The sequence below is a fragment of the Pezoporus flaviventris genome, unplaced genomic scaffold (assembly GCF_033815535.1).
Source record: "Pezoporus flaviventris isolate CSIRO_AGI_PZ_B2104156 unplaced genomic scaffold, CSIRO_AGI_Pfla_v1 ptg000037l, whole genome shotgun sequence".
In the NCBI taxonomy this organism is placed as follows: domain Eukaryota; kingdom Metazoa; phylum Chordata; class Aves; order Psittaciformes; family Psittacidae; genus Pezoporus; species Pezoporus flaviventris.
This window is the reverse complement of record NW_026892585.1, coordinates 2,845,033-2,869,516: the sequence shown is the minus strand read 5'-3', so window position 1 is coordinate 2,869,516 and position 24,484 is coordinate 2,845,033. Positions and strand designations below refer to the sequence as shown.

General features: G+C 38.9%; 1 protein-coding gene across 11 annotated transcripts in view; it reads right to left on the bottom strand.

Moving 5' to 3' along the window:
• The window catches only part of ULK4 (unc-51 like kinase 4), a 195,509-nt gene that overhangs the window by 58,058 nt on the left and 112,967 nt on the right, over positions 1–24,484 (bottom strand). For 4 of the 11 annotated variants that reach the window (XM_061464467.1, XM_061464466.1, XM_061464464.1 and 1 more), the window contains 2 exons: positions 10,868–11,034; positions 7,365–7,463 (listed from right to left, as the gene is read on the bottom strand). The exons of 2 other annotated variants lie outside the window; for them this stretch is intronic. In XM_061464467.1, coding sequence (XP_061320451.1) covers positions 7,365–7,463; positions 10,868–11,034 — 266 coding nt within the window. Of the gene's footprint in view, positions 1–7,364; positions 7,464–10,867; positions 11,035–16,480; positions 16,601–24,484 lie in introns of those variants that run through there. 5 more of the 11 variants (XR_009745315.1, XR_009745318.1, XR_009745316.1 and 2 more) reach the window with 4 other exon arrangements.

The window sequence follows — 24,484 nt, the reverse complement described above, 5'->3', positions numbered from 1 at the left end:
TTGTGGAAAAGATTTGAGGGCATGGCTAATAATCACCTTTAAATGAGCTTCTGATAGTATGACACTGCTATCAAAATGCTTTATACCCTTCTTGAAAGTACAATCAGGAAATAACAAGTAGAGATACTCTATTATGCCTGTATTTGGCACTGTTGGAATGACAACAAGAACGCAACACCTAGTTTTAGCACAGTTCACAAAAGCTAGTAAAAGAAATCACAGAGGTTTCTTGCAAACAGGCGAGAGGATGACAGACTGGAAAACAACAGTAAAGAACTGAAGGAATTCAGTGTCTATAGCTTATCAAAGGGAGGGTTAGAGGGCATTTGATCATACTCTCTCAGTTATATGTAAGAAAAAGCAGGCTGAGGATAGGCTCAGTCCTTTACCTGAAAAAGGACTGGTATGAGATGATAGCTCAATTGCTTTAGATAAAGAGTAGAAGGAAGATAATACTTTGATTTCTTTTATTCTTTCTTTAATCAGAGTGCTTAAGTGCCGACACAACTTCCTTAGAACTCGGACAGATTCTCCATCACAGCCAATGTATATACCACAAAAAAATAACAAACCCTTTTACTAAAATGTGGATTTGATTTCAGAAACCCCTGGGTCTTGTGTCATATATGATCCTAGACTGATTACAACTGCTTTTTCTCACCTTACAACCTATGAACTGAACAAAATACAGCAGTGGCCATCGTAACTGATAAGGTACAGAAGTGTAAAAGCTCCTCATGGCTCCTATTCAGGTTTTGTATTCCAGAAGTGCTGTTTATGAACAAAGCAGCTAGATTACAGTTAACTGACTATCCCTACTGACAATAAAAGGAAACCATTTCTGCAGTCTGCCCAACCCCTTATAAAATATGCACAACCATTGCAATAATGTTACTTATTTAACCTGCAGTACAAACTTCCCAAGTTTTCTTCATTTTAAGGAAAACCCGTACAGTTACTTTAAAGCTCTCTAAGCATGTATCAGACATACAGTCCTCAAATATTCAAGCAGCAATTCCCCACAGATCTGCATGCAAATAGAATCCTGTTTTCCATTAGCTTCCCAGAGCTGACTGTTTAAACCAGCCTGAACTGAGATGTAAGCTCTGCATACATAGCCCCAAGACATATCACATCCTATTTGACCTAATGCTATGCAAGTGACAGGACCATAGCAGCTATTTCTTCCCCAGTTTTGCTGTATGTTTTTTCTTCATTCCAATCTAAAGGCCACCTATTTGATAGTTGATATTTGACATCAGAATTATCTAACAACATCATCGACATAAATAGAAAGGCTTAAAAGGAGGAAAAGCTACAAATAGGAACAAGCTTTACAGATCTATTTATATATTCAATCCTTATCAAGTAAAAAAAGAAAATCCACTGGTGGCTTTAAGCTGACTTGTATTTCCTTCACTCAAAAACTGCTATTAGATAAAGGAAAGTAAACTACTTTAACATATCTCTCATCCCTTGTAACAGCAGCACTCCAGCTTACAGTTTGCTACTAGCTCAGCATAGACAGGTATGTCAACCTCTCTCTGAAGAAAAAATCACAGTCCAAGGAGGACTTTTCAGATGTTGTTTGTGTCTAATCAAAAATAGAACATAAAAACCAGAGAACATTTGGATAGATCTGTCCTTGCCCTGGCATGGCAATGGAGGCTGGTTCCCTCGGCTCCATAAGCACAAAATCCTATGTGCAATCAGTAATCACGACAGCCATACCCAGAAGTGAGACTGTTCCCAACGTCTTCTTTCCTAGCTATTCATTAAGTATCTGAAGAGGAGAAAGGTCTCTGTCGAGGACTGCCCCTACAACAACCTTCTGTGAAGAAATACGTAACGTACCATGCCTTTGGCAGCTCTTCCTAACACCAGGAGGGTACATGATTTTCAAATGAGCAATTCCAGCCTGTCAGCATTATGCCCAAGGTAGGCTGTCTTCAGCAGGAATCCCCTGTTAGCCTGATAGCAGAACATTTTGCCCTAGATGATGAGGGGTTGGGCTTGGGCTTTCTTATCTCCTCCTGGCAAGCCTGACCTTTCACTACTGTTGCTGCTGTTCTTTGCCCCCCAGCAAAAGAAAGGAAGACCCTAAAATTCTCCATCCAATATGTCATGGCATCAGATAGGCTCACTCTTCACAGGATGTCAAGCTTTCAGTGACCATTCTCCAAACCTAGCCACCAGTATCATTCCAGGGTTCACAGGACTTGCTAGTCAGGACATCATCCTATTCAATTCAAGGGCCTTCATCCCCTGTTGTACTTCAGGCTCTTCTGCTCCTCTGCTTCACCAGAGTCCCTTTGAGCTTCAGTGCTATCTAGAGTTAGGGGAACAAGTTGCTGTCATCCTGGAAAACTGCAGGGTAAAACAATAACAGCACAGGTCCTGGATGAAGAGGAAAAGAGGTTGGGAATAGGAAAGACCATATTTAGTCTGGACAGGATGAGAATCATTGGTCTACGGCCTAACCCATCAATAATTAAGGTGGAAGAGCAATGTCCCTATTTAAATATGCCCACATCAGCACTTTTCTCTATAACTCTCCCCATTTTGCTGTTTCACTACTGACAAGTAGTGATTTAGATGTCAAAAGCTGTAAGTTGGCAGCCTGAATTTTAACACTGACTGGCAGTAAATGTTCCTACGGGTTATAAAGAGCAGGGGATCTGAAGAAAATTATTGGTGTGCAAAAAAGCAATGACTGAAAACGGAATACCTGTAAATACAGAAAACCAAGGAATAAAAACTCAACTTTCGAGAAATAGTATCTCCTGTCTAATAAGAACAGTGAAGCTAGAATCATGTAGCTAAGACAATGAATACAGACAGACAGTTCACCTCTTAATCAGCTGGAACAGTGTTCTGATCATTTTCTAATCATAATAACTCCATTTGATATAAAGAAGTATATTTTAAGTCTTAGAAATGCGTTTATAGCAGAACGTAACAGCAGCTACTTAAGTTTTTGTTCTTTCAGAGGAAGAGAAACCCATGAAAAACTAGAGCTCTAAGTGTTTAAGAAAATACTGCCCCTTAATATTTCATAATTACATGAAAAAAGAAGTCTTGTGGCCTTTGATACCTTTTTGCTTTATCAGTCTTAAAGAGGATTATGGATTCAGCCCTTCAGCAAAGTAGAAACGTTAGTACTCTTTCTCCTTGCAGCTGTTAATATTCGGAGCTAGTGTATAGCTTGAAGAACATCCAGTCCCTCAAAATAAATTGCTGAACAGCTAAAGGCAGCATTTTTGCCATGCTCTACCTCAGAACTGTAGATTTATTTTACATTTCAACAGTTTAAACTAATGCCTCATGACAAGGCTTTTGTGCAATGGAGACTGTGGATTCCTTAACTTTTACAGCCATGTTATAACTCCCTGTCAACAGGCTCATAACAAATTCTCTCTTCTTTTCTACACAGACCCTGCTCTGTGCATTTTAAGGTTAACGTGCTGAAAAGCAGGGAGTTTCTTGTTACTAGACATCGGTATTTCTGTAGTCTTGTTGTCAAAAATGCCTTCATTTTGACCAGAGTTGCAGTGTGTTCATGAATTGCAAACCACTGCAAGAAATGTGTGATCATTTGAGCTGAAGGGGCAGTTTTCACAGCGCTGGAGTTGTTACAGCATCTAATTTTAAAGCCACAATGAAACTGGCTGGATTACCCAGAGGGGACACTATTCAGTGCATTAATGAGGTTATCCACACAGAGAGTTTATTACGAGAAGAGGTAGATGTTCATTAGATCAGTAGTGTGATTACAGAATGTGCTGTAAAGGAAGCACCACTGGGAACTACAAGGAAAATGATTTTGCGAACATTAAACAAAATGTAAAAGCAAAACATCATTATTAAATCTGCTCACTTTACTATGCTATCATTAGGAATACGTATGCACAGTTTAAAATAAAAAAAAATATTATAGATTAGGGCAAAATTGGGAAATTATGGAATATATTTTGAAAAACAATGTATTTCCAGTTCATTATAATTGAGTTTAATTGCTGAGAAACTAAGTCCCCATTCTGAAATGCTGTGACAGTATCCTGTTATTTCCTTCGGTGCCTTTTGGGGTGGTTTTGGTTGGTTGGTTGGGGTTGTTTGATTTTTGTTTTTTTAAGGTAGCTCTGTAGAATTCTTCACATAAAATTCACGCATAACATTTCAAATACAAGAACAGCCATACATAATGCAATACAGGAAATAAATAGATGCCTTTCCACTCTGGCCACAGAACTGTTTCCATTCCTAAGAAATGTGAAATTGAAGTCTACAGTGTTATCATTCTTCTGCAGTCATTTTCATTAGTCACTGACAAACGCCTTCACACGCTCTGAAACCAGAGTCAGGGCACAGCCTTAGAACCAGTGCAACGCAGAGACAGAAAGGACCTAGAAGAGATTATCTCATGCATCCATGTGCAATGAGGCTCCGTATTTGCCCTCTTCATGTCTGCACATGATTAACCGGCCTTTCAACAGTAATATACAGAGCATAGGATGGAACTGTAGCTATTATTAATACTACCACAATGAAGAAGCCTGCCACCAGAAGACAGGAAAAGTTCTCTCCCAGCAGCCCTGTAGGCTCAGAAAAGACTGGAAGATCTACACATAGGATCTAAATCTAGGATCCATAGAGAAATAAAACTCCTTTTTATAGGTAACTGTGAAGTTTCTGAAAGTTTCTGAAAATCCACACTGAAGTGATTTAAAAACTAAGCAAATATTACTATTTTTTTTTCTTTCAGGGTAACAGTACATCAAAAAGAAGGTATTTGGTATCTTCTGTAATTGCTGCAAGTTCCGGTATAATAACCCATTCAGATTTATTTCCAAGCTGAGCAAAGTTACACACAAAAAGCCAAGTGTAATTAACTTTAAAACGCAAAGCTGCCAAGCAAAAGCCTAAATGCTCAATTTATTTTCCTCTTATTGATCATCATTTCAGGGAGACTGATCACGGGGTTACATATTGAGTTCTCCGTATTTGCAGTGTTTTCTGCAGGACAGAACTTTTAATTATTTCTTCTTTTGCATTCTGAAATACCCTGAAGTTGCATTTACATGCAATCTAGGTTTCCTAGGCTTACTTTGCTAGGTCTTAACGATAGACTAAATCACGGTTACAGAGGGGAAAAACTGATTCTATGGTTTTGACATATTCAAGTTTTACGCATAGTGATTTTTGAGGGATTTTTAAGAGAGATATACAAAACTTGAGAACATTAATGGACAAGTAACGGGGCATGGAGCAATCATCTACTTGATGGATATACAAATTGACGAGGGAAAGCAGTTATTCTAAGTGACGTAAGAAACTATAAATACGGTAAGGTAGGTAGAAATAGCAAACCAGAGAAAAGGATTTTAACTCAGTACCTTAAAGTGATGGTTGGTTCAGAATTTAAGGCTTCGAGTACCTCCAGAAAATAAAGTTCACAAAGAACTAAATGCCTCAAAAACATTAATAAAGTGCTACGCAACCACACAGCTCAATGAATACAGCCAACTACTGCTAGCAGCTACAGAGAACATAAGCCTGGGTAGACCTGAGTCTTTTTCAGGGGTAGGGAGTATATACATCTTGCGAGACCCACTAGGCTTCACAAAGAAGCTAGTCCTATTTGAAGAGATTAGAGCATAAAACATTTTAAACAAGTGAATCCTAAATGTCAAAATTATTATTCAATTGTTCAAACTCTTCCAGCCTTAACAGGAAATGTTTAATATAGCAATGGGTAAAGGATATAAAACTTAACAAACCTAGCTGAAATAACTTTCACTTACCTAATAATCAAGCACACATAAAGAACATGTATTACAAGAGGAAATCCCTTAATTTTACAAAATCCTTAGCAAAAAAAAAAATAAATCAAAAAACCATTCAAAACCACCCCCCCCCCCCCCCCCCCCAAGCAGCACCATCAATGGTTTTTCCTCTTAAACTTAGCAGATTTTAAATAAGCATTTTAAACACAGCAGAAATGTAGAACAAAGCAAAACCTAGTGGCAATTTGCAGTCATGCTTCTCAAATAGAAGGGCAAGTGAGGACCTAATCAGTACATGCTAACTATACAATTATCCTATCCTTTAATTAAAAACTTATAAAAGACTTCCAGGTGGTTTAGGCTGAGTAAATCTTGGCCTCTAATTTTCTGTTGAGACTTAATGGAATTTAAATTTATGGCTAGTTTCACTTTAAAAGAACATTTGCATCACTTCATGTCTTGCTATTTATCATATATAATGATTAAAAAATTAACAGAAAATAAAAGAATTTATAAAGATGATATATTATATAGTGAAAATTCAGTCACTTTGTTTTAGGTCATTCAGTGAACATTTCCAAAAAGCCTTTGTCAATAGCTGGTTAAAACAAATCCATCAAAGGAGAACTTAGCAACATGCATAATGCCAAAAATTAATAAAAAAGGATTCACATTCTTCCCCAAAATAGAACATGACAGACAGAGCTAAAGATAGTAAAAAGGGCACAGTATTTATATCATAATACGTCTGAAAACCTATATTTAAATGAAAAACAACAAAAAAATTGAGTCTGGAAGAGAACACAGTGAATCTGAAATGCCTCTAACCAACATAACCTGGTAAGGATAGTGTGATATTCCACAGGGAAGTTCTCACATACCATTTTACTGGCTTTATGTTGCATAAAGGGCTGAGACAGCCTCCAAAACCCCTGTCCAGCTCAAGGATTCCTCTACTACAAGCTATTACACACAGAGCTAATACAAATCTCTGGCACAGTATGATGGAGATTGAGCTGATGGGATGCATCAGGGCCCCAGTACAGCACTCTGTGGAGATTTCAAGGCAATGCTGTGAAATCTGGTAAACCCTGGAAAAGTCTGACTTTAAACAGACTTCAAAGATGTTCACAGACCACCAGGGGCCATTCCTACTTGTAAATCCCCCAGGATCATGTTAAAATAAAACTAAACCCTTGAGAAAAACTCCAAAGGCTCAATCCCAAAATAATATTAAAAGGCATTACTCACTGCAATCAAGTTTAAGTTCCCTGACTTTTCTAATGGTATAAGTCCTTGCTTTCCCTACGCAGCGATCACTAGTCCATTCTAAAGGACTAAAATCTGACTATACATATGTATCCAAACTGAAAATCTGCATCCTGCACCTCATTCCACATTTATGCTTGGGACAGACTTACTCTGATGTCACTGTGACCTCTGACTTAAAAATTGTTAGAGTCTAGGTGGGAGCTTACAAGCAATGAAAACTTAGCAGACACAGTTCAAGGATGTTGAATTCGGTTGAGTAATTCCAACTTCAGCAACATTCCAAAGGCTCACAAACAAGCAAATCCTCACCAGTTGAATAAGCAGGCTAATTAGGTCCGTCAGGGGTTTATTGATAAGCAGAAGCTCTTCAGCAGCCTGTGTGTCCCCTCCTGTGCCAGATTTCTGTGCCTTAATAAGGTGAGAAAAGAATAAAAAGCAACCTTGGTGACTGTTGCGTTACAAGGAACAAATTAGGTCCATTAGGTGGCCAAACTCTGAACAGAAGTTTGAAGCAGGCTTATAAACTCTTTTCTAGTTAAGTACTCCTAGGCTCCCAAGGAGCAGTTAATGCCCCCTGTGTCTGTAACAAGCCCAAAGCAAAAGGGAGTCATGCTGTTATGCCCATCCTGCATAGGCTGAATATACTGACCTCCATGACACTTCTTCAGCAAGATGCTATAAACCGCATATGCAAAAGATATCTCTAAAGCCATAAATGTTTTATGCATTTGTACTCCCTTCAACAGACCATGCCTATTTTAAAACTGAAGTTTGATTGGGTTTTTTTCCTTTATCAAGAGGAATTTTAAGTTCAATCAAGAAAATCAAGGTGACTGAAAAGTCAGGATTCTCAGCAACAATGTCCAATTTTGCCCTTCTGACTCACTCTGTGTATCCTGAAATGTTCATCATATATTATAACAATTAAAGTTATTTTTGAAATAGGAAGAAGAAAACCTTCAAGTGACCCAAATCTGTGATAAGATCTGTTACTACTTGTAATGCTGGCCACTGTCATCTCCCCTCATCAAAACACACTGCAATCCTAGGCAGTGCTATTTATGACCCACCCCAGCTCCAGGACACCAGAAAGGTCTGCTTGAAAGATTTTCCCTTTAACTTAATTATGCTGCACCAGCTTTGGACCATGACCCTGTACAGTTGAGCTGCTAGAGGAAAATGGACACATTTTATCTAAAGAACACATTTAAAAATCATTTCATATTGTGTTTCATTTGAAGCTCAATCCTAAAACCACCATCCAAGTATGGACTTTCATTTATTAAGCAAACACAGAAGCAAGTCCCCTGGACAGGAGACACTACTGCTGAGGCTCCACTATTGATACTGATGAGTTGAAAGGATAATGCCTTTCTTCTGGAAAGAATTTAGAAATAAAACAGATCTGGAAAGCTGTTTCTCCAGGTAATATGACACATTGTGGTGAGTCTCAATGAGGGATATACAGATGACCTGGAATGCTGAAGTATAAGAAAGGCAGGAGGACACAGAATAGAGAGGGTAAAACAAAATGAAGTGTCTATATTAATCAAGAAAGGGAAATAAGTCACCTTCACTTCAGCAAAATTTACAACAGCTTTTCTGGTTAGTGCTTGGATGAGAAAACAGGTAACTGTTGGACTTCATGATCTTAATGGTCTTTTCCAACCCAGTTGATTCTATTATTCTGTGACTACTTTCTTTAACTTCTATATATTTAGTGACCACAGAAAGCAAACTCTTGAATGAAGCTGGATACAGCTGTCAGCACCATTCATCATAAAGTATTGAAATGCAAAGGAACAGTGGTGCCATGTTTTGCCTATGCAGCTGGATAAGTTAATCACTTTACATATAAAAAGCCTAAATAAAAAGCATTTAAGTGGAGATAGTACCATCTGTAGAAGTCAGCTAAAGCCTCAAAAATTGATAATAGGAGAAAATTTGATTCTCTTTTTCAAGTTCAGTTTTAGAAGGTATCTTATTCAGAAGATCCCTATAAAAACAGTCCAAGAATATTTGTTATCACTACAGTGATGCATTTAGTGGCCCATGGACAGTGAAATGTTATGTAGATGCATTGTAAATAGTCACCAACTAATGGCCATCTTTCAGTAAGGCATGTGTAATGATGTAGCTGTAGAACCCACAGGGGCCCTTTGACAAGTATTGTCAAGACAAGTATGCCAAGGCAAGTAAACTCACTGTAAAACTAGTTTTATAGGGGCACAGGAGAGAGCTGTGCTTTAAAACTCAGTTTTCCAGCCTCTTGTTCCCGTTGGCTTTCCGGAGCAAAGCAGATCACTTTGGCTAGAGCTGGACAAAAGTGGAGCTGGAGTCTAGCACATCAATCAACTGATGTATTCAGGCAAAGCCAGAACAGAATTTGGCTTTGAATGTACAGATTTAGCTTTGTATCTAAATAAAAATAATCAAATTCACTACTATTACTAATCCATGGGCAAGATCCTCTTTCCTCATATGTTTCTTCACCACTGTTGCATGGAAACTAAGTATAGAATTTAGCCCTCTGTGATTACATGGAGTGATGCCAACAACATGACAATCAGCAGTTAGCCTACAGAATTTGATTTATAAAGTGATTCTTAGATAAGAAACCCATTACAGAACCTGCTAACAGAGGACTCAGAAAAGACACGGTATCATACCATCAGATCTAAATTAAATCTCTTCCAAAAAAAATTAAGGAAACCCCATCTCTCAGGACTATAACATCACTGATTACATAAATCTGTGTAGGAAATAAAGCAAGGGCTCAATTTTCTATACCCACTTCATACATTAAATCTTCTTATAAACCCCCCCCAAAAAATAACCAACCCTTGGAGAAGGGCTATGTCAGATTGAAGAAGCCGTGTCCTGAATGTACAACTTGGGTACAATCTTTTGAATCTCTGTCCTTCAGATATATTGGACCTAAAAGGCTTCTCTATTCTTCAGTGGTTAATCCCAAGAACATCAAAAAACTGGCACGAAGAGTATGTGGTGTTGTTTGCAGCCTAAATAGAGAAACTGCTTCCACTTGACTAACTTCAAAATTTGGCAGGTATTTTAAAACCAAAGCAAATATTGCTAGCTTAACATCATGTCTAAAAAAAGATAAAAGCTTTTTCTTGTTTTGTTCTTGAGAGAGTTACGTACAATTTCTTTGAATAGTATCTTTTTGTGCTTCATTTCTAAGGAGGAGGAGGTCTTCATTGGAAGAGGAAGTCCTATCAATGCCATAATTTGCAGCGGTTCAAACAAAAACTTGGAAGAGAAATTGAGCAGCATGAGATGAAATACTTTTGTCAGTGCATAGGCAAGGGTTTCAGATGCTCTTCAAGTACAGTATCATGTGTGATTTATAATAAGATTTATGGAGTAATCTTTTAAAATGAATGGAAGAAAAATGCTTTGAACTATCATCAAGCAAATGTTGAATTACAGAAACAAAACAGTCAGCTAGGATCTGTGTTTCCAGTACACAATGAGGCTAATACAGATATTCTAGCCAGGTAACTACATGAAACAGTGACATGAAGTTGAAAAATACATGCTTTTCTCCTTCCACCACACTAAAAATTCAATGAAATCAGAATAGTGGGAATTCCATTATTAGGATAACAGGAAGTTATCTAAAAAGGCCAGGCTGGACAGAGCCTTGGGTGACACAGTCTAGTGTGAGGTGTCCCTGCCCAGGGCAGGGGGTTGGAACTGGATGATTTTAAGGTCCTTTCCCACCCAAACCAGTCTGGGATTCTACAGAAATTGTTTAAGGTGGTGGTGACCTCAGGAAATGAATTCCATACCTGTAAAGTCTGGCGCACAATGTTGGCTGTATACATCAGCATGCAGTGCAAAATGTCAAGCAAGGACAGAAGTGGTGCATTCACTGTCTTGGTGCTGCTTTTATCATCTGCCTCCAAGTAGAGAGCCACAGTTTCTGTTAGGAGACTACAGATATGATGAACCAGTCCTACACAGAAAGTGAGACAAAAAAGAGAAACAGGCTCTCAGGAAAAGAACAATGTGGAAGGTAGCCTAGTTAAAAATCAGAGACTAGAATAAAGAAAAAGTCACATACATTATGAATATTTATTAAACTTCCTCTTTTTATCCATTATTCTAATCACCTTCTCTCCTATTCGGTTTGGAGCAGCTCATAGAGTTAAACTGATACAATCAAATTTGCTAACTGCATGGAAAATTACATAATATTCACTAAATAAAAGACGTTCTATGAGTCCTAAACTTTTCCATAGCACGCTGGCACACAACTCTCCTTCACAACACTCCTGGTCACAAGAATGAAGCAACTTCTCCAGGCTGTATAAAATGACACATCAAGCTCTGAGCCCAAGATTTTGTGTCTTAACTGGTGTGCCAATTACAACCTCTACCATATGCTTTACAATCTTATGCTGAACATAAAATATATTCAGAAGAACATTATACAAGGAACACCGAATACTACACCTAAAATGTTATTAAGATTTGTTTGACTGATGGTAATCACAAGTTTCCTGAAAATACCTTCTTGTTTTGAAGCTTTTTTTTAAAGATCCTTTGGAATATAATACCATCAACTCCTGTAGCTTGCTTAACCCACAAATCATCTGACGTACCAGAAAAAACATAATCCATTTCAAGGCAATGCAGATTAAATTCAGAGTGTTTCTTACTCTCAAATACAAAATGACTGAGTTCATTATGTTTGATCTTACATCTTTTTCTTCAGAGATTCATAAGGAATAAAACATATTTTGTTCCCCACCAAGGACATAACTATGTTTGTAAATTATCTTATTTTAAACTGGTAATTAGCCATAATGTGATTTGGGTGCACACAGGCAGTAACATTGTGGTATATTAGTATATTAGCTTCTAGTCCCCCATGGCTCTAAGATGACTGAAGTATTTCACTGATTTCACTGAAGTAAAAGTGCTTTTATCAGCTCTCCTTTAAAAAGTAATTGTATATGTTTTTACAAACATCAGTACAAGATTAAAATGAGACAATCTTCAATCACACCCTTCAGCTTTAGTGAGGAGTCAAATCTGTGCGGTGTTGAACTGTTTTGCCTTTGAAAGATGCCCCATCAGTTAACTAAAGTACCATGAAATATTTTCCTCCCCTATTCATCAAGCTTAATACTTTCCCCAGGAAATGAAACAAAAACATTAATTTAGAATACAGTTATGGGTCAGGATCATAAAGACTTGTGCTCTTCTTATATCTCGCATCTTTTGCGTTTTTATGATTACTAGCATTATTCTTTCACCACGGTTTGATTGATAGACTACAGCTCAGGCCAAGCTTTGAATTTCCTGGAGTTTTGTCTGCATAAACTAAACTCTCCAAATTACATCAGTCTAATCTCACACATTTCATTTCCTTCTTTTCTAAAGCACAATTTCTGCTGCAGTTCTGAGCACTCCATACAAAAACGAGCTGGCATGCAGAGACACATTGAAGTGATGTCACCAATACCCACCAAGAAGCAAAAACCCAGCCATAATTCTATGTCTACCTGATACAGAACTTGTGCTTATTCTACACCTTTTTTCACCAGACTAAGTTAGAATAAACCCAAGAAAACAATCCAGTAAGAGCTGGCCCCTATCAAAGCAATGTCTCCTAAACTGCCTGCAGGGATATGTCCAAGTACACTGTTTCTCCCTCTAGATGAGCACAAAACCCACAGCCACATCAGACTGAATGAGTCACCCTGTTATTTCTAGATGGCTTACACACAGTCCTCAAGACAGTGACTTGCAGATGAACGCTGAGAAGGCCACCTTCAAATAAAGGCATTGTATGGGTCATCATCAAGAATTTCTAATCAGTAGTCCTCTCTGTGTTTAGAGCACTAAGTAGGGAATGACAGAAGTGAACAAAACAACAGGATCCATGCCTATGATCTGCAGTCCTTTCCCTTTTAACTTTGAAGAGGATTACTTGTTTATTGCTTTGACTGCCCCAGCCTGAGCCTCACAACTGCCTTGGTTTTGCTGTTTGGTGAACAGAACACTCGATCTTCGGCCCACCCATTGAGATATGAATAATATCATCACCTAGATTTTGTTCTCTTCAAGTATTTACATCCTTGGGCTATGTGTATTAGCAAACCCTGCCTCTGAACCACAGCAGAATATTCACATTTATTTTGTTAACTAAACCATCAGACTTAGATTTTAGGTACAGACGTGCTCAGACAGGGTTATATGTACAAAGCTATGCATGTTAAATTTGGGAAGTTTGGGGAAAACCAAAACTTTTCCTGAACTTTAAAGACCTTTGGAAAACAACACATCAAAACTTCGGAACAATGACATCTAAAATGAAACGCTGGTGCAAAACGTTCCCTAACACGCTGCAGGATTCACACAGAAACCTGATAAACACTTGGTTCCACAGATAAAACAGACTGACCTCTTGGCCAAATAAATAAAGTTCTAGACATGCTCTTTAAATTACTGCATCGTGTCACAACACAAGGAAAATTGGAGGCCACAATTGCAGACATGTAAATACACTCCTTGCTTACACCACAAGACAAAATACACGTTCTTTGTCCTCAGAAGAGAAAGTTGGGAAGCTGGTGTAATTTAGTTTGACCAAGATAAAATTCAATGGGAGTTTAACGGCCGTGGCCACTGGCACTGTAACCGGTTTACTCAAAACTGTAACGACTATAAAACCTAAAATCTATAAAAATTAAGAGCTATAAAGACCAAGACTGACATGCCTCAGCATTCCAAAGATTGAATCCCAAAAGAGTCTGAAAAAAGACAATGCAATCCTAAACAAAAGGAGACTATATTCATAACTGTGGAAATCATACCATAAAAATTGCCTATGGATCTCTGGGTTTCAGAAGGTTTTCTCCCATATTTCACAACCTATTCAAGAACCACGTTCTTCTTAATTTCCAATAGAGCCTAAAACAATATTTAGCTTCAAAAACCTCAGACAATATATTTCTGAGTCATATTTAGAATCACAGAATAGAATCATAGAATAGTTAGGGTTGGAAAGGACCTTAAGATCATCCAGTTCCAACCCCCCTGCCATGGGCAGGGACACCTCACACTAAACCATCTCACCCAAGGCTCTGTCCAACCTGGCCTTGAACACTGCCAGGGATGGAGCATTCACAAAAATTTAACAGACATAACATTCTTATGTAGTAACTCTCATGAGAAAGTAAAATAAAAATAAGTAAATAAGTAAAAAATTGTAGTAATTCTTCATTAGAAAGTAAAATAAGCTCAGATTCAAAAGGCACACCCCATGCTCTCCTGAACTTTGGAAGTGGTGCATCTGAGTCCGAATCCTGTATCACGGAGGAGAGCTAAAATTAAATCAAGGCAGACTGTACCCTGAGAAATGTTACACATTTGGAAGTATTCTGGTACTTCCAAGGACGTTGGAAATAGTCCAATTCCTCAAGAGAAAAGTGTGAGCAACAGTTTACATGGATTAAAGTAATCCATCATGACTTCTTTCAGATAGGCATTTCTTACTATGAGAAGTAAGTAAAAACTTATTATTTAACTTACAGGGTTTTTTTGTTACTCTATTAATTTGCAAATTTTACCAAGGAAGATTGTTCATAGATGTAGTTTAAATTTATTGCAGTACTTCTTAGCATACTAATGCCTTATATTTACTTGTAAAAGGAGGATCTTCAAAATATCAAGTGCAGTGCTATTTAAATTTTGCAGAAAAATAAGCCGAAACTTGGATTTTGCATTAGAATTATGTTTATAAATTAACATAACTGGAATTGAACAAAAAAATCCTAACTGCTGTCCAAGATTCATAATATGTAAAAAGACTGCATCCAAAATTCCTACCCCAGTTTTATAGCATCTGATAACCCTGGTGTTTACAGCAGAGTGTTTCTCCTGCCGAGAGCTCTAGAAGGAACTGAACACGTTGCTAATATCACTCTATGAATGCACACTGGGATGACTATGCTTGTGTTTCACAAATCTTCTCTAAAGATAAAAGGAGTCTTTTGGCCCGTGCTACATCTAATCAGACAGAATGTGCCATGGTACCTTCTGGAATAAAGGCTGAGGGGAGATATTTGATTCTCACCTATTAGCAAGATGGATAAAGGAAAAGACATCTTCGCTTCCAAATCATACGAAACATCAAAGGAGAGCCTAGGAAGCGATCTTCTAGGCAATCCTTTCATACCTACCAGCAATTAGAGCATTCAACAAAGCTTTCTGCTTCCAGCTGAAGAAAACGTTAGAGCAGATGTACTTCCTCGAACAATGCCACCAGCAACAAATCCCTCGGCCTGGCACAAAGGTTTCTCTTTGTTCCTTTCTGTCTGGTGCTGTCTGGAGACATTCTTCCCTATTCGCATCACATCTGCACAACTGCCCAGGGATGTTACCATATATGCAGTCTCTAGACTCTTCCTCCTTCTTTTACTTACAGAGTGGACGTGGTTGGGCTTTTTGCCTGTTTTTAAACAAAACTACTCAGAGTAACAACATACTGGGAACTAGAAACGATAGCAACAGACTAACCAGAAAACATATTTCATAATCTTTTTAGATGTTAATGATAAAACTCAAAAATAATGCTGAAGAAGAAACGCAGGACTGTAGTCTGATAGATCCTCTCACACAGGAATTCATCCTAAGTACCTGAGCACTTAAGATAATCCATCATGTCATCAAGATTCCTCATAAAATCTTATTTACCTATTTAAACCTGGGATTTCACTTGCATTCCTTGCATCACAGCCCTACCACTCAAGGGTTCCCGTTTTGAATGACTGAAAATAGGCAACATAAAGCAAATGGTATCTTTAGGGTAATGACATTTTTAAAAGAGGCTTGCTGCTTTTGTTGTTATTTTTGTTCATTATTTGTTACTGTTTCTGTTTTAGGAACTATTCGTGCCAGCACTATATTATTATTGAGGGAAGACTATACTAGGATAGGAAATTAGACCACCACTGATTTATATGAGCAAATACAGCATACCTATGGACTCTAATGATGTTCAGGGGATCTATTCACAGTGTTGTGAAGACATTAACAGTGTCTCATGTCAGCAGTCAGGTTTGATTTGTCTGGATATCATGCTGCTGGCACCACAGTCTCCCAAAATACCGTCTGCTCCTTAGTTTTGTAAGTAGCTGAGGACAATTAGACATTTACTAAAAAGGATGAGTGAAAACCATACACACAGGTAGGATCCACTGAAGATGTGCACACAAAGTTTAAATGCCCTTATCAGGCAGCTTGTGAGACTGGACATGAAACAAAGACTTTTTCTCTTATTTATTCAAATAAAACTTCTGCTCTTCAGACATGAATTTTAGTGCCCAACAAAGTCATAAGATTTGCTGCCAGTCCTGTCCCTAATGCAAATATTATGTACATCACAAATAGGCTAGCACAAGGCCTTTGGATGCACATAAACTCAAGTGCTGTCACCCCAAGAGCTAAGTGACAATGTGGTGCTCTTGAAGCAGATCTACGTACTCAAACGGCCCTTCTAGCTGGAAGACCTGGGGAGGGATGGAGGTAGGGGTAACACAGTGACTGCATGGAGTTTACATTTCCAATATGTCTGTCCCCAGTTGTGCATATATTAAACACCTAATTTGCATTCTTTTCATATGGATTTAAGCAGTTTTGTTGATACAGTCCTGCAATATGTCAGTTGCGTCGTACTTGCAAGCGCAACCTTCCGCCACAGAAAAGTTAATTAAATAAACCAAGACTGTAGTAAGATAAAATCACGTTGCCTGGACTGGCTATTATAAGGAGTTATAAGGCAAACCCTACAGCAGCTTTTCAGTTAGATATTTTACTCCGTATGTCTAAGACACATTAGAGCTTGTATTCCACTCTGCAAAGCATAGTAATTCCATGGCATGCTACACTTCCACTCAGATCCTGATACACCCTATTTCATCCTTTACAAGGTGTCAACTAAAATAAAATGCCTTGGTTTTGTCACACTGAAGTTAGATGATGCGTAGGAGATTTTCCAAACAGCAGGTGTTAATGAACTGCATGAGGACCAACAATATTTAACAGGGCACCTTACTCTTTGCCATGCAACAGTCTTTAAAACCTCCTTTAATACAAGCCTGAGATGCTAGCAGTTGTTGCTTCACAACTACATGCAAGAACTTCTGCGTGCATGTTGTGAATTGTATGCTTTTTAGAAAAACAGAGGCTGCATCAATTCCTCAGATCAATGGCAAAAACTAGATGAAAAGTTCTTCACTAGACTAAAATCTGGGGTTATTTTGTTAGGTTAGGACTTCTTTGCATTGCAGAGCCTTGTAAAGATTCAATAAAGACTTTTGACTTACTGCTCGGAAAGACCAAGCGTGCAACAATTACCATGTGATAAAATACAGGGGAAATTTATCTCCTGAGCTTAATTTAGAACTAGAAATTCTTCTAAAGAGATAGCTATTTTAATAATAGACTTCCTGTCACACAAGATTAAACCCTGTTTATCTACTTCAAAAGTCTTAACGTTCTTCTGCTTTGGCATCAACTTTCCCTTCTACCAAAATCCTTGAGAGACCACAAACTCTGAGAACTGCCTTTCTGACAAAACCTGTACAGACCAGATATGAGCAGCCTCAGAATGCAGATACGGCCCTAACTGTTGTCACAAATTGACAGCATTCAATAGCTTTGAATTATTAATTACTCTAGCCAGGCCTTCAAGAGTCCCTGCACTGAGAGTGATAAGGACCCATGAACCTCTCTGAAGTTTTCAGTTTTAAATTGCAGAAATAAAACACAGTTGTCAACTGTTTCCCATATATATTCAGCAAAGAATAAGAGTAACAAATCTATACATTTCCCTACTGGAAATTCATGCTCTGTAAGAAAAGGTATTAAATACCTTTATTCCTATTCCTCTCGGTCTATTTACAACTAGACCAAAGATCAAAAGCAAATGCTGGAGTATCAACTAAGAGAATTGTGCTTGCGGTTATTACAACAAAACTGAATCCATGCCGCAGTTTCCTGTAACATCCTGTGTTATTCATCAACTAAGTTTACAAGAGAAATGAAAGCTGACAACTAGTAATTGCAACTGTCTAAGGTGGTCTTGATGTATTTACACTTACATGATCAAAGACCTTACATAGAGGTCAGGATATTACATGACAGTAAATCTGGTTTTGCAGCTATGACCAGATTATATTCCGTAGCCTTAAATCTATTTTACGAGGTCAAGTGTTTCCCAAATAACTGTTAGGATAACTTTGACCATCAGACTCTCTAATTTGCTATCATCTGGCCATACCAATAATGACATATTTGATTAAATCTCTAAAATCTAACACAGACTTTTCACCTCAGATGTTATTATCCTTCTGATTAAGTGGCTCAGGCATATGTCTTACTTTGTTTGCATGAATGCTTGTTCTACTTTGACCTACCCATGATTTTCAGCCTTGCCACTGGGATCTTTGAGCTGGAACCCATCACACTGTGATCATGCTGTCACCTCAGACTATAGATAAAGTGCCTTACCTAATGCTCATCATTAGTACAGCCTAGACCAACAGAGCCTTCATTTGCTGTCAGCACATCCACCTGATCCCAACTATCTTATCTTGGAAAGACCACACTGAGCTAAGTCAGCTGGTACAGCACAGTTTATTTAATCAAGAGGCACTCCTGGCTCTGAAAGAACTGCAAGCCTACACATGTTTGAATGCTGTATTCCATACCTTGTCTTCCCTATCTCAATAGGACCTACCTAATAGGAGCATGGGTCTACTGACACTGGGCTGCGGACAGCCTGTACCTTTCTTGTGCAGGTGGCAGCTGCTGGGAGTAGAGGAGCCTGTGTATACAGTAACAGACTGGCTCAGACTCTTGGGGAAGTTTCTGCATAAGCATTGGAAGGAGATCACATCAAGTGGTTTGTTCTACAAGGCTATCTTGGCCCAAGCCATGTAGTTCTGAAACAAAAACAGTGAACTGTACCATCCTTCAAAACAACAAGCTGAGCTGGATCCTGCTGCAGATCTGATGTTTAACTGAGAATCTGGATTCCGCTTTGCTCAAGGGCAACTGATTGGTTCAGAGGTGAAAAAGAGGTTAAGATGACTGATAAATTACCGTGAAAGAGATGCCCACCACAGAACAGGAAAGAGGGACTTAGACAGGATTTTTTCATTGAATGGGTGTACTGTGAATGTATGCAAAGGAACAGCAAAGGAAACCTACTATGCAAGCACTGGTTTGGGCTTAAATTTCTTCACAGTAGCTTGTATGTGGCTATGTTTTAGGCTTGTGTTGCAAACAAGTTTTGACAGCAAACTGATGTTTTAGTTACTGCTGAGTAGTGCTTACACAGCATCAAGACCTTTTCTGCTCCTCACTTTAACCCTTCCAATTCTCCCCCCACCCCACCAGGGTTGGGGGCATTAAGCAAGCGGATGTGCTGAGCATAGCTGCCAGCCAGGGTTAAACCACGACAGTACATTTTCTTTCTACTCTACTGTGCCTGCCCTGTTGGGCAAAGGTGTTTATCAGGCACTGATGTACTATAAGGTCCCAGTAACTTCTCCAACTTGCTCCAACATAGGGAGCCTCCATTACCCTGGGCCAGGGTGTGCTTCATGTGACACTTATGTGCCTTGAGCACTTCCAGCCTGTTTATGCCCAGATCACTGGTGCCAGAAAGCAAGTTAAAGCAATGAAATTAAGTCCAATCTTTTTGTTTGACAAGATAAACAATGCAGGTGGGGGGAAAGGCAGAGCTTGCAATGAAATGATCACATTCCTTTATTCCTCCCCCATGTTATCTCAACTGAGGAGGCAATCATAGAATCCCAGACTGGTTTGGGTTAGAAAAGACCTTAAGATCATCCAGTTCCAACCCCCTGCTGTGGGCAGGGATGCCTTACACTAGACCATGATGCCCAAGTCTCTGTCCAACCCACATAGTGGTGGCATCAGGGCATATTTGATAGGGCTTTCCTCTGTTTCTGTGAAGAAACACTTTCTAGTTTAGAGAGAAAGCTAATATGTCAAACAGCCTTAGGGATGCCCTGTGAGTGTCAATACAGGAGCGCACACTTTTCCAGATGGAACTAACATGCAGTTTCTATCTGTAGCTAGCTGAGAGCTGCTAAAAATTTTGGCTCTGCTCTGAACCAGGCTTGTCCTTTGCCTGTGCTCATCGAAACTTATAGAAAGAGAGAACTGACCAGGCTTAATGAAGGTTATGCTTTAAGTGAGATGGTTTTCGGAAGCAGGCTACAAAAAGCTAAGTCTGGATCTTCGTCATCTTTGGAAGCCAGAGAGGGACTCTTCATCAGGGACTGTAGCAATAGGACAAGGGGTGATGGGTTCAAACTGAAACAGGGGAAGTTCAGGTTGGATACAAGGCAGAAGCTCTTCCCTGTGAGGGTGCTGAGGCACTGGCATAGGCTGCCCAGAGAAGCTGTGGCTGCTCCATCCCTGCTCCCACACCAAAGCTCCCAGGACAGAAAGCTGGTGCTGGGCATCACCTCCATCACCTGTGGTGAGCTCTGGAACAATGTCACCACCATGGCAATCCACCCTTGCTTAGCCACTTAAAACTCCATCTGCGTACTGCACTCAGGGCAGCACTCTCAGGCGTCCCAGAAACCACATTCCAAAATGCAAACCCCTGCTCCTACACCTAAGGTGCCATGACAGAAAGCTTTTGCTGGGCATCAGCTACACATGGTGAGCTTCGGAATACTACCACCAGCCTAGATATCCACACTTGCTTTGCCACCTAAAACTCCACATATACTGCCTCTCCAGGCAGCGCTTTCAGGTGACTGAGAAGCCATTCTTTACAATGAGGGTGATAAAACACTGGCACAGATTGCCCAGAGAGGCAGTGGATGAACCATCCCTGGAGACATCCCAGGCCAGGCTGGATGTGGTTCTGGGCAACCTGGTCTGGTTGAAGATGTCCCTGCTCATTGCAGGGGTTTGGACTGGATGAGCTTTGAAGGTCTCCTCCAACCCAAACCATTCTATGATAATTTATAGTGTTGAGTACAAAATGCACATAAAAATACAACAGTGCTAAACAATACTATAAAATTAGATCATAAATAGCAAAAGAAAGCATCAAACTAAAAAGACTATATATAAATGTTGTATTTTAGGCAAAATCTGAAAAATAAAAAGTATTTAGGTAGAAAAACAAGAACATCACAGGAAACAGTCTTAAATAACACAGACCAGCGAGCAAATGGTTTGAATAGATTATTTTGACATTAACACGTCTGTTCAGTCCACAACTTTCCTAAAAGTAACTTAGAAGAGGAGACTATCTGGCTGTCTGAGAGCTGTGACAGCTACTGAAAACATCTAAAACAAAACCAAACCATCAAACCATTCTTTAAACCAGTGAAAAACCTCAGATTTCATTTATCTGTCCACTATACAGATCTGGTCCTGCCAAAACTGGTGCTGGTTTTTAGCAATTGAGAAAATGGATTTCTTTCAGTAGGATCATGTAAGTATACCTGAAGAAGACTATTATCCCTATGATAACAGTAATGATTGATGTGGTTTGATTTTGCGTCTAGTACTTTGTATCTTTGCAACTTTACACTTACCTGAAATTGGCAGTGATACACTGTGTTCATACTGAGACTCTTCTAACAGCTAGAGCAGAAAGCATATGACAGCCCTACAACCTATGGAATAGTAACAGCGTTCAAACTGAGTCTCTTTTCAAATATATAGTTACACTTTAAATTTCATCACCTAATACCATCTTTCAGCTTACTAATTATAGCTGACAAGCTACACATGGACATCATAATTAGATTTTCATTTATTATCTGTAATAACTTAAATAGTTTGTGTCATCATTAGTTAACCTGTAGCTAATACAATAGCTACGCTTTTACCTACTTACGTATTTTCTCTCAAGCTGATCAAATGAACTAGTGCTAATATATGCGATTGAGTTAAGCTTGATGGGAGTACCAGCATGATGTCTAATGATAATGCCTTATTAGACTGCAGAAAAAGCAGCACCTACATGAATGCAAAGATGACCATCTCTAGAGGGGAGGAAAATAAAATCAGGTTTGGGCTAAGTGGATGAAAAGGAGCATAAGGCTTTGAAGACTGTCTCCTTTATCAAATCCTGTCATTAGGAAACTTTCAGATACCCACATCCTCAGATGGAAAATCAATTCCTTCCATTTTAACATACCAATTTCATTTTTCAAATGAGTTTTCTGCTTCTAAATGTTATTGGAGCAGTCATTCAGCCAAAACCTGCAGTCTTAGTTTTGTCTAGGAATTGGATAAGCATAAAAAACGTCCATTACGGTAGACACATTAGAAACATAAAAATAGTCTGAGTTTTGAAATTGCTATATTTATTGAACTAACCTCCCACTGTTAAACTAAACTGATCAGTTATGTCATCAGATTTCTGCATAGGGCCCCTGAGACTGGAATATTATGGAATGAAAAGATTTTCAACAATTTTTTGTTATCACTTCTTTCTCTTCCATCCATTAGGTGTTAAAATGAGGTACCATAGCTGGTTTAAACAGGCAGCTATGCTGCAAGATGATCCTAGTAGGAAGCTTACACCCCAGGCACAGAAAAGACCCGTCCTCTGTTATAGTGCAGCGCTGGTGAGACAAGACGTAACAACCCGTTGAGCCTTTATTAACTTATTTTATCCTTTGAAGACTTAGCAAGCATGCTGTGACATTTTGTGCCTTACAGATACGGCTCTCAACAACAGGCTTGGTTCTACTTCAATGGCTCAACTGTTTCTCACAGCAATTACTGTTTCTATTTCCACCCTTTTCAGGTGGCTGTATTGATGAACATCACAGGATGACACACCAGGTTATTTTTTCCTCAAAGACTTCACTACTGCCATGCTATTTTGACATGATTCCCACTTATCTTTTATCATACCAGGCTTCTAAGCTTAAGCTTACGCATGTGATGTTATACACTTCCACCTGAACAACCGGCATTTTGGGTCAGAAAAACTTGTCTTAATACTGTTAAAAAACATTCTGAAGTTCAGAACATCACAGAAGAGACTTCCTCAGGCTCAACCACCGCTTCCTATATAAGCTGTAACTCCAATGAACAGTGACACACAAGTACTATACTATCTTTAGATGTTTATAGAGACATCTCTGTGCTCAAGAGCTGAGCTGACTACTACACTTCTGGCACAGAGCTACAAAAGGCTTCCATCCCTCATGGCAGAGGCTGTAAGGTGCACACTTCCTAAGCAAGGGACTTTCCCTACCACATCCAAATGATACAGGAGCAAGAACTGCACCTGCTCAGAGAGGACGATACAAGCCTGTCTGCATTCATTTTTTGTATTTCGAAATAATTTCTCACATTTATTTTACTGTGAGATATTTTTGTTTCTAAATGTTGATTAAATGCAGAAAAAATTGGTGTTTGGTTCTTACTCATATTGATTTCCCTAACTTACCCTCTCTGCCAAACTTTCTATTCAGAATCACAGTACGCTGCATATGAACTAAGCTTTACATTTTCTTGGAGTGATGTACAATAAGCAGGTCTAAAGTATTGCCCTGAAACAATACATTTTCTACCTTCCATCACTGAATGAATAAATATTCCTATATTGTATCCTATATGAGTTTTGCAGAAAACTCCTCCTAGGTATAAAGAGGGACTACTAAAGAATAACCAAATGGCTTCAGAACTGGCCTGAATGTGCGTCTGATTTCTTCACAAACTAGTCTGTGGTTTTGGTTTTAAGTGTGCATTAGTTCATTAATTTTATAGGATTTTATAACTACTGCCTTTCCCTTGCAAGTAGACTTCTCCTGTATGACTAATCCATGGTCCTCTTGATCACTGTCAGAGTGAGCTAGTTTCTCGTATCTTGGAAGAAAACCCTGGAACTCTGAAGCCAGCTACTCCAACAACTCACTTGAATGCCTAAAACCCAAGTCTCATGCAGTGTCACAGTGACACCTTCTCCATGTGGTATGGGAGTCCAGACTAGTGCATAGGTTGGTGCAGCATGAAGAAGATCTGAGTTGCCAAGTTAGCTCTGCCTACTTTCAGGAACGCTGATGATTTAGCAGGAGAGAGAGCTGGCTAGGAAACCAGAAGCTGTCCTTAAACACTGTGCTGTGGGCAGCACAATCAAATGTCTTTTGAAGACTGAAGCCGAAATCCAATTATCTGTAAGGAAGTGAAAGGTAGAAGATAGAAACCTTTGGGATCTAACTAGGGAGCTCAGGATTCATCGCCATTTATCAATCATCAAGTTAAAGATATGTGTATGTTACAGACTGACACAGGTTTTTTGCCTTTTTTTTTTCTATGAGAAAGGTTAAAGTTGGATGTTGGTCTCACGAGTGCCACTTTTGTGGCTATGCAAT